Raw genomic sequence first — 11,616 nt, forward strand, 5'->3', positions numbered from 1 at the left:
GTCTCCCCTCACTGAAGGGCTAGTGAGACCTCCACTCCTAAGAGCTGGTGGACTGAACGTTGTCAGGTTTCCTCTCTTTTTAGAGAGTCTTCTGCGAAGCCTCCGTTCTCCAGAGGCTCCGCCTCCAGTACTTCTAGGCGTGAGTGTAGCCAGGTCTCCCCTCACGGCAGGGTTATTTGAGACCTCCACTCCTAAGAGCTAGTGGATGGAATGTTGTCAGGTTTCCTCTCTTTCAGAGAGTCTTTTTTGAAGCCTCCATTCTCCAGAAGCTCCGCTTTCAGTACTTTCAAGCGTGAGTGTAGCCAGGTCTCCCCTCACTGAGGGTTATTTTGAGACCTCCACTCCTAAAGAGCTAGTGGATGGAATGTTGTCAGGTTTCCTCTCTTTTCAGAGAGTCGTTAATGAAGCCTCCATTCTCCAGAGGCTCCGCTTCCAGTACTTTTAAGCGTGAGTGTAGCCAGGTCTCCCCTCACTGCAGGGCTATTTGAGACCTCCACTCCTAAGAGCTAGTGGATGGAATGTTGTCAGGTTTCCTCTCTTTCAGAGAGTCTTTTATGAAGCCTCCATTCTCCAGAAGCTCCGCTTTCAGTACTTTCAAGCGTGAGTGTAGCCAGGTCTCCCCTCACTGGAGGGTTATTTTGAGACCTCCACTCCTAAGAGCTAGTGGATTGAATGTTGTCAGGCTTCCTCTCTTTTAGAGAGTCTTTTATGAAGCCTCCATTCTCCAGAAGCTCCGCTTCCCCATCTATACCTGTAGCACTGAATGTTGTCAGGTCCCTAGAGCAGGCGTTTGCCCTGCCGAGACCTCCATTCCCTAAACTCCGCCCCTTATGGTCAGGGCGTTTATGAGCTCCTTCACTTAGGGAGCTAAGTGTAGTAGGCTTCCTCTAGGCCTCCACGCTTGAGAGTTGTGTGCACAGGTAGCCGGGCTAGCCGTGGCAGGTCACTGGGCCCCAGCGACTCTCGCTGATGCAGGGGTGATTTCCTTCTTGACTCCTCATTCAGTCAGTTTGATCACCTATCCCTCGGCATGGCGGAGTTGGTATAAGCGTTCCCAAAGTGTCCTGAACCAGGACGCAGCGTAGAGTTCCCTCCGGAAGGGAACGTCTCCGGTTACGTATGTAACCTTAGTTCCCTGAGGACAGGGAACGAGACGCTGCGTCTCAGGGCCATGCCTCGGGCCCTGCACAGACCTTCGTCCGACAAAAAGATGGTGTTGTGCTCTCAGGCACCTGCTTTTATACTAGCAGGCGCCTGTTGATGATGTCACAGGCTGGCGCCGGACAGTGTCAAGTTCACTGTCGTTGTTCTATAGCTTGTTTCAGAACCGGTCATGCTGAAGGCAGTTCCCAAAGTGTCCTGAACCAGGACGCAGCGTCTCGTTCCCTGTCCTCAGGGAACTAAGGTTACATACGTAACCGGAGACGATTTCTGTCAAAAAGCCAGGTGTGGCTCACCAGTCATAATTACCTGACCACTGCGGTAACCTCTGTGTTGTTGGATTTGGTGACCTACTATTTATGTAAAGCTGTTCACAACAGACCAAAATGCTTTCGAGGATATACAATTTAGGAGAACAGACATCAGCAGAGTGAATTCAGATAACATCACAGGTATTGTGTATAAAATAAAGCGAGAGTTACAGATTTCGGTAAGTTATGTTGTGTTATCCGATTTAGTGCTGACTATCTATCTATCTATCTATCTATCTATCTATCTATCTATCTATCTATCTATCTATCTATCTATCTATCTATCTATCTATCTATCTATCTATCTATCTATCTATCTATCTATCTATCTATCTGTAGCTGTTCACATCAGGTAAAATGTTTTCTAGTTTTCTAGGATATAATATACAGGGTAGGACATCACCAGAAAGGATCCAGGTAACAATAAAGCTGTTATGTGGTAATTGATTTCGGTAACCTCTAATACTGTGTTTTCGGACTAGATCACCCTGCTGTATATTTTAAGCTTTTCACATAAGACCAAAATTCTTTCTAGGATATGAAAGATAGAAGCTTAGACATCACTAGAGAGAAATTGGGTAACATTAAAGCAATTATGTGTCAAATAGAGGGGGGTAACAGATTTTGGTGAACTCTAATTCTGTGTTGTAAGATTTAGTGACACTGCTATATATTTGAAGCAGTTCACATCAGGCAAAAATGCTTTATAGAATAAAAAAACACAGGAGGTTATATATCACCAGAAGGAATTTGGGTAACATTAAATCAGTTGTGTATGAAATAAAGGGCAGTAAAAGATCTTATTATGCTGTGTTATCAGATTCAGTGACCCTGTTATATATTTGGAGCTGTTCACATCAGGCTTTCTAAAATATAAAATACAAGAGGCTAGGCATCACTAGAGTGAATTTTGGTAATATTAAAGCCATTGTGTGTAAAATAAAGAAGGGTAAAGGATTTTGTTAACCTCTAATGCTTTTTTTGGATTTGGTGACCCTGATGTATATGTGAAGATGTTAACATCAGAGGAAAATGCTTTCTAGGATATAAAACACAGGAGGTTAGACATCACCAGAAAGATTTTTGTAACAATAAAACCATTATGTGTGAAATGGAGAGGTTGAATACAGATTTCTGTATCTTATTATGAGTTTTTATGCTGTGTTGTCAAATTTAGTGCTTTATATCAACATTATACATCAACAGAATGAATATGGGTAATATGGCCATCCTGTGTAAAAGAGGAGAGTAATAGATTTTTGTTCAAGAGCTATTTTCCTGTTTTTTTTCCTGTTTCATTACACAGTTTAAAAAAGAGTGCAATGTGGAGCTAAACTTACACTAAATGGTAGTGTTGGGTCGAGTCCACCTAAGTCGAGTCCGAGTCGAGTCCGAGTCTTTAACCATTCGAGTCCGAGTCCAAAATGGGTCGAGTCCAAATCGAGTCTGAGTCCAACTAAACACTGTTTTTCAGTATCTTAACCTTGTTTTAACCTTTACAACTAGAATAAAGGAATGACAATTTAAATGTAAAAAATTTTTTATTTTTTCCCAAGGGGGACTGTAAGGGGACAGTTTTTAACTAGCAGTCTATGGAGGCCATGGAATAAAAGAGGAACATTTTTAGTTTATATTTCAAAATTCTGACTTTATTTTCACAATTCCCAGATTATATCTCACAATTTTGATAAGAAATGACAATCTACCTTTTCCCCTCAGCTCAAAACGTTGCTGTCGCTTTAAGACCGGATGCACAGATCATATATTGTGACACATCTGTATTTCTCCCAACTGTTTAAATTGAAAACCGACTGCATTTGCATGAATACTCTCCAAGACGGTGCATTTTGACATAATTTTTCATGTAAGTGTGTAGCAATAACATGCAAAAGTAAACTTAAGTAAACTCGGTGAGCACGCTTTGGGTGTGTGTATGCAAAGAAACCAGCAGGGTTTCAAGTACTGGCAAGACTTTTAAACACGTGTGAATACTGAATGTCACTTTCGTAATAATGCATCGAGTCAGAAAAATTTCCATCAACTGTCCCTGGACTCGGCAATTATTCCCGAGTCCGAAAAGCTCGAGTCCGAGTCAAGTCCGAGTCAAAATGCATCCGAGTCCGTGACAAGTCCGAGTCCGCTAAAAATTGAACTCGAGACCGGACTCGAGTCCGAGTACAAGTCCGAGTACCCAAACTCTACTAAATGGAATGTCAGCAAAGAAAGTTGAGTGATGTTAAATATATAGTAGAACTGAGGCATTGTGAACAGAAATGATCCAATATGAACCCAAAGATTGTGTACAAGCATTGTCGCATTGATTCCTGTGTCTCTGTTTCAGAGAGATGGAAAAGGTCAATGGCTGTTTGAGCAGGTCTGTAAGCATCTAAACCTGCTTGAGAAAGACTACTTTGGTATCAGATTTGTGGACCCAGACAAGCAACGGGTGAGTTCCTAATAAATATATTATGAGTTCTTAGTAATGTACACTTGTGGATTATTCAGCAGACATAGAATTGACATAGCTTTGCTACAAAAAGTATACTCATCACAGCCTGTTCTCTGTCAAATCAGTTTACCCTGATAAGTTTTTTATGCTAATACATATTCTAGCTCTCACCTATAATTAAACATGCCTGATAAATGTATCAATGTTAATGCTTGTGCATGAGCTTGAAGCAGGACACCTGATGATCACATGCTTATTCAGATGAAGAGCTGCAAAGTGTGATGCAATAGATATGTAATGTGGTGAACAGTCATCAGCTGACAATACTGCTCATAACAATGTGTTAAACTGGAATCTCTATCTGCATTATAGACATAATTTCATTTGTGATTTTGTTGTTTCAGCATTGGCTGGAGTTCAGCAAGGCAATTGCCAAACAAATGCGATGTAAGTCATATTGTTTGTGGAAAATCCCAGCTACATACTTCTTATACACGTTGCAAACAGAATAATCTTTGCATTCATATCCCTATCCCTCGTAAATGGCAAAAGATATTAACTGCTTAATTATATCTACGTGAATGTTTTATGTTCTAGCCCAGCCACCCTACACTATGTGTTTGCGTGTTAAATTCTATCCTCCGGACCCTCCAGCTCTTAAAGAAGAAATCACTAGGTACAGCTCAATACTATGTATCTATTTTTGTTCAAAATTGATACATTACACAAGTTACAGAGATATATTTATGATCAGCACAGTTTAATACATCCTCTATGTTGTTTTCAGATACCTGGTCTTCCTACAGATTAAAAGAGATTTGTATCATGGCCGACTCCTGTGCAAAAGTTCAGACGCTGCTACTTTGGCTGCATTTATTCTGCAGGGTAACAGCAAATCACAGTCACAGCAGCCTTTTTTTTTTTTACAGTATTACGGCTTCTGTTATATATGAATGATGTTACTGTAAGACAAGACTCTCAAGATGACACTGGTTTTGTTTCATTCTCTTTCATATTTGTTTTAGCTGAGATTGGAGATTATGACCCGGGGAAGCATCCGGAAGGTTACAGCTCTAAGTTTCAATTTTTTCCCAAGCATTCTGAGCGCCTGGAGCGCCGCATTGCTGAGATCCACAAATCCGAGCTGATGTAAGCTTACATTCAATTAGCCTGTCACATGCCACTCTTTTTAAAGGGATGCGGTTTGTAATGGACAGATTAAATGCAATTTATGAAACGTATCTCAAATGTAGCAAACTGATTAGTCGGTTCTTTTCCTACAGAGGCCAGAGTCCTGAGACAGCTGAGCTGAATTTCTTAAGGAAAGCTCAGACTCTTGAAACATATGGAGTAGATCCACACCCATGCAAGGTCAGCAGCAAAAAATATGAGCTGCCCATTTCCAGGAAATCCTTTCAAAGTACAAAAGAAGTTTCCTAGCTAAAAGTCTTTTTAATCACAGGATGTGTCCGGGAATGCAGCATTTCTTGCATTTACCCCATTTGGCTTTGTGGTACTACAGGGGAACAGGAGGATTCATTTCCTCAAATGGTGAGAGAGGGGAAATTAATCTCGCATATCATTTTCATTTGTTTGGAAGTCAAGATCAAATGACTGTGTGTTTATGACAGCGTTTTGTCATATTGTACAGGAATGAGGTGACCAAGCTGAAGTTTGAAGGAAAGACATTTCATATATATGCAACTCATCAAGAGGTGGGTGAATTCAAGACAGAACCAGGTAATGCGGAGGAACAAATAGTCAGAAAGTACAGATTAACACTTACTGACCTCTTGTGACCTTTACTAAGGATCAGAAGATCATCTTGACTTACTTTGCTCCAACACCTGAGGCCTGCAAGCATCTATGGAAGTGTGGGGTGGAAAACCAAGCTTTCTACCAGTAGGTTCACATGACCTTCTTGATATATCAGGCTAAAATTAAACATCAAACATGGGCATTCACTTTTATTAGTTAAGTCTTATGAACTAGTTTGGCCAACTGTCAATTAACCAAATGGTCATCAGTAAACTTTCAAGGGGGCTACAGTATTACTTAAAGTTCAGAATATTAAACATTTACCTTCATTTAAATGCTCAAAACCTATGGAAGCCCATTTCCGCCACATTTTTTTGTAATTGTGATTGTGATTTAGAACTGCATGATACAAATTTGAGACTTTTTTTCTCAGAATTGTGAGATATAAACTTGCAATTGCGAGTTACAAAGTCAGAATTGCAAGATAAAAGCCTGTTTCCGCCACTCAATTAAAAAAAAACAACAACTCAGATTTGTGACATTATATTTCACAATTCTAAGAAAAAAGGACAGAATTGCGAGTTTGTGTCATGCAATTTTGAGAAAAAAGTCAGAATTGCGAGATGTAAACTCGCAGTTGCAAGAAAAATGTTAGAACTGCAAGATAAAAAAGTCGCAATTACTTTTTTTTTCTTCAGTGGCAGAAATGCTTCCATGCAAAACGCGCATACACAAAAACAAAGATGTAAACTAAAATCCTGTTGTTCTATCTCAAAAACTATTATTTTTATTGAAGAAAATTACAAATCAGAATCTTGAATATTCTAAAATTACAGAATGAATTGTGGCTAATTATTTTAATATTAATATTAAATATTATTTTAATATTAACACTCACAGTTTGTGTTAATAAAAATAATAATTTAAACAGACTCAAGTACGTATGTGTTTTATTTAAATCTACCTCTCTTTTTCTTTATTTCCTACAGGTTTGAGAAATCAAGTCAAGTTCGCACTGTATCCAGTAGTAATCTTTTCTTCAAAGGGAGCCGCTTTAGATATAGGTGAGTATTATCTGCTTGGTGGTTATTAAGTGAACCCCATGGGTTCGTCAGCTCTGCTTAATTAGTCCTGTGTTTTGAATATATGCTAATTAACGGATTAGCTGTAAGCGTCGCTCATATTTTGGTTACATAATTTATCTTAAAGTGGAAAAGTGGCCAAGGAAGTGATGGAACAGAGTGCCAAAATCAGACGAGAGCCTCCAGAGATTCACAGGTGAGTCTTCTCAATGCTGTCTTGTTTCCTTGAAAGTTTTAATATACCTGACAGTGTGCCAATTCATATATCACATCTTTTTGTGCGGTCAGGGCTGGGATGGTCCCCAGTAGGAGTTGTCCCTCCATCACTCACGGCCCACGACAGAGTAGTGTTCCCCGAACACGAAGGAGAGCAGTCCACATTTCCATCATGGAGGGTAAGCACATGTATCTATAGACAACAAATGTTTCATTGTCTTAGTTAGAATATCTCATAGACTTCTATTGTTTTTATATTACGGAATGATATTTTCTATCTACCTTATTTTTCCCATAAGAGCGGCCACAGCCGTTTGTAAAGTTTATTGGTCTGGCTTCCAGTCTCATCCGCATCCAGCTATTTTTAGCTGTACAAAACAGCTTGTTTTGCTGCTTGATATTGCAAATTGGTTTGTACTACCATATTATTTTAATGTATTATCTCAATTATGAATCTCTCGCTATTTCCCTATAGCAGATAATGAACCGTAAGTCTCGCCCATATGCTTACTCCCATGTTAAAGAATAAGGTGGATTCTCAAACCTGACCCCTAACCTTAAACATATCCCTCTCAGAAGCTTGTTCTAAACAAGAGTTTTAAATATAAACTTGATTTGGCGTTTTTAACTATTGAGGTCTGGCTCACTAGTCAGTGTTTAACTGCTTTCACTATATTAGTGAGGACATTTTTGAACAGTGAGGACTGTTGGATGAGTCATAAGTGCAGTGAAGCCTGTGCACACACAAACACCCCAACTTTAGTATATACTTCCCCTTTTTGAGAACAAAAACTGAATTGAATTCGAATTGAGGTAGCAAGCAGATTTGTGATTTGAATTTTTTTTTACTGCATTCTGTGTCTTTAGGATTCAAGGCAGGATATGTTTGTCCATAAGCATTGAAATGCTGCCATCTTGTGGTTTAACATTCTTTTTCCTTCTCATTGGGACTAATAAAAGCACCCTGGAGATTTTTGGTTTGGTTTATCTTTCCACTTGTATTCATTATTGCGTCCTTACTGGATCATAACATGCAGTATGTTTTTAATGCCAGACTCTTGTTGTCGATATTATAATAATATATTTCTTTTTAATTACAATTCACAATTCAGTCGTAAAATTACATTTTTTTTTTTCACACATTTTCCACATTTAGGTAAAAACCCACATACGCTATGCTTCAAAAGTTTGGGGCTGATTAGATTTGGTTAGATAGTTTTTGAAAGAAGTTTCTTATGTTCATCAGGGTTGCATTTATTTGATAAATACAGCAAATCAGTAATATTGTGAAATTGTATTATTATTCAAATGTAATATTTATTTAATATTATTACAATTTAATAATTGATTATATTTTAGATTATATTTTAACTTTAAAATATATTAATAATACAGTTGAAGTCGAAAGTTTACATACACCTGTGTATTTGAACCCTTTCCAACAATGACTGTATGATTTTGAGATCAATCTTTTCACACTGAGGCCAACTGAGGGACTCATATGCAACTATTACAGGTTCAAACACTCACTGATGCCTCAAAAGAAAAAAATATGCATTAAGAGCTGGGGGTGAAAACTTTTGAACTGAATGATTATGACACATTTTCCATATTTTGCCTATATTTTTCTTTTAGTACTGCGCTTCAGAAGCTACAGAAGATAGATACATGTTTCCCAGAAGACTAAATAAGTGAAATTTACCCTGATCTTCAAATTCAAAAGGTTTTCCCCCCAGCTCCTAAAGCATAGTTATTCCATTTGAAGCATCAGTGAGCGTTTAAACCTCCTGTAATAGTCCCTTAGTTGAAAAAAAATAGCTGTGGATCATTCAGGTAACAACACAGTACTTAGAATCAAGTGTATGTAAACTTTTGAGCAGGGTAATTTTTATAAATTCAACTATTATTTTCTCTTGCGGACTATACTGTATGTAAACATCTTTTATGTGATCTCATTCAGGTCAGTACTAAATAAAAATAGCATGCATTTTGAATGATCCCTCTTATTTTGGAATAATGAACATTTTGCAGATTCTGCAAGGTGTGTGTAAACTTTTGACTCAGCAGTCATTGCTTCAGTCTTTAGTGTCACATGATTCTTCAGAAATCATTCTAATATGCTGATTTGGTGATCAAGAAAATTTCATACAAATGTTGAAAACAGTGCTGTTTAATATTTTTGTAAAAACTTTTTGTTTTATTTAATGTGTCCTTGCTGAATAAAAATGTTAATTTCTTAAAAAAAAAAAAAAATCTTACTGACCCCGTTACAATTAACAAAAGAGTGCTCTTGACAGAAATAGGAATACACTGCACTCCATCTCTCTCTGTTGCTCTATGTAACACGAGAGCTGTTCTCATTGTGCACAATGTGACCAGACATCCACCTGTTCCAGTCACTTTACTGGCACTCCCAAATGTCATCATGGTTGTGTTTGTCTATGTGTGAGGGTACTGTATAAGTGTGTTTTATATTTTGAGTTTACAGTTAGTTTTATTCTACTTGCTCTGTACAGAAAGTCCAGTTCTAAAGTACAATATACATGTATCAGTATATTTAAAATCACTTACTATATCAAAGTACTAAGTAAATGCTAACAAAAAATACAAGGCTTTGCATGCCCTACATGTGACCTGACAATTTATGTCATACACAAGAAAACACAGAGACGATGAGGACTGACAAACTTCTTCAACTATATGAATCAACAGTGCTATTATTACACAATCTATAAATAGAGAGCCTGTCCATGTATGTCATGTGGTTTGTGTCAGAATGAGTGTGTTGTGTATGTGCTCCTTTGTTACAGCCCATAATGGGTTTGAGGGGGCTGGAGCATGCGGGGCAGCTGGGCATTTGGGCACACGGGGACTTAAGGAGCTTTAGGGCTTTAGGGTGTTCTCGCTTTCTCACACTCACTTGTACAAACACACACACAACATTGTGTTATGTCGTTTTTGCTCAGGAGGATAGAGGGAGGAAAGGGTCTAGTGGTGATACACTTACGCAGAGCTGAGAACATCACACGCGTTAGCGGCTACATTCTGAAACCATGGTGAAGTGTCTCATTCGGATTAAGACAAAGGTGAACGTTCACCTGCGGATGATCAACCACTGTTACCGGGATGTGAAGGTACGGGTGTTGACGATGGGACCTAGGCTGTTAGGGAAAGCTCTAGGGGCCTTGCCTCTGTTCCCGTCCTTGCCCAGCTCATCCACTTCCTCTGGAGCTTCATCTAGACTTGGTGTTCAACCCACCAGCACTGCAGGTAAAGCTAATGGTTGTTTGGGACAGCTGGATGCTCAACTTTTTTAATGTGACAGCATTTGAATGTGCACATATATGGCGGATTAGAGTGCAGCAGTTGTTAGCATGGTGTTTCGCTTTTATGGATTGTGGGAGGAGCTATATTCACTATGTCTTGTGGTTATTTAGATCTATATATGCACTTACATCATAGTGCATTTTATCAATACACATAGTTGACTAAATGTAAATTATGCATTTGATAATGGAATACCACTTAAAAGTAAACTAGCATGAAATCACTTACATTAAACAGGGATTTTTTTATTCCTTCTTTTCCAATAAAATTTAGTGAAAAAAGAAGTAAAACTGAAATGTGCATGTGAATAAATATTGATATACAATGTGTCAGTGATAAGGCTCACATATTTTAGCTATATGTGACCCTGGACCCTAAGTAGCACGGGTATATTTGTAGCAATAGCTAACAATACATGGGTCAAAATTATTGATTTTTCTTTTATGCCAAAAATCATTAGGATATTAAGTAAGGATCATGTTCCATGAATATATTTTGTAAATTTCCTACTGTAAATATATTAAAACTTAATTTTTGATAAGTAATTTGCATTGCTAAGAACTTCATTTGGACAACTTTAAAGACAGTTTTTCAATATTTTAATTTTGTTGCACTCTCAGATTCCAGATTTTCAAATAGTAACAAACAATAGTATAGTATAGTATCAATGTAAAGCTTATTTAGTCAAAAATTTACCCCTATGACTGGTTTTGTGGTCCAGGGTTGAGAAATTTAACTCAGGCTCATATTAAGCACTTTTCTTGTGTCTAGCTCAGCAACCTTTCTGAAACCTTTTGCAAATTGGGCATATCCATTATATGGGGACAGCTTGACAGCTTGCTTACTAATGTGCTGAAGAAGCACACATTCATCTTGCCATATCAATGTACAACTTTTATTTTTAATGAGCTATTCTGATACTTCCCTGTTGAAAAGGTAGGTTTTGATGCTGGTATGCTGGTCCTTAGCTGGTTTATGCTCGTCCTTTGCAGGTTTATGCTGGTCCTTAGCTGGTTTATGCTCGTCCTTTGCCGGTTTATGCTGGTCCTTCACCAGCAACATGACCAGCTAAGGACCAGCATAAACTAGCTAAGGACCAGCATTAACCAGCATACCAGCATCAAAACCTACCTTACCAGCACATGCTGTTTTTTTCAACAAGGTTTTAACACATTGTATAGGCCAGTGTTGCAGTACATTTATGAATCAGTATAATACATCAGAGTTGGGCAAAATTCTGAATTTAATAATTGGCTCCCTTTTTAATTCATCATTTGGAATAAAGACTTTTTTCGCGCCGCGGATGATCGTG

At 38.2% G+C, this 11,616-nt stretch overlaps 1 protein-coding gene across 1 annotated transcript in view; it reads left to right on the forward strand.

Annotated features, from left to right (window-relative positions):
- The window catches only part of frmd5b (FERM domain containing 5b), a 38,060-nt gene that overhangs the window by 21,201 nt on the left and 5,243 nt on the right, over window positions 1-11,616 (forward strand). The window contains 12 exon segments of the mRNA XM_073837120.1: window positions 3,814-3,918; window positions 4,326-4,368; window positions 4,519-4,597; window positions 4,709-4,806; window positions 4,947-5,070; window positions 5,205-5,292; window positions 5,384-5,472; window positions 5,573-5,711; window positions 5,714-5,823; window positions 6,669-6,743; window positions 6,889-6,957; window positions 7,050-7,156. Coding sequence (XP_073693221.1) covers window positions 3,814-3,918; window positions 4,326-4,368; window positions 4,519-4,597; window positions 4,709-4,806; window positions 4,947-5,070; window positions 5,205-5,292; window positions 5,384-5,472; window positions 5,573-5,711; window positions 5,714-5,823; window positions 6,669-6,743; window positions 6,889-6,957; window positions 7,050-7,156 — 1,126 coding nt within the window.

This window comes from Garra rufa, chromosome 3, assembly GCF_049309525.1.
Source record: "Garra rufa chromosome 3, GarRuf1.0, whole genome shotgun sequence".
Taxonomy (NCBI): Eukaryota; Metazoa; Chordata; class Actinopteri; order Cypriniformes; family Cyprinidae; genus Garra; species Garra rufa.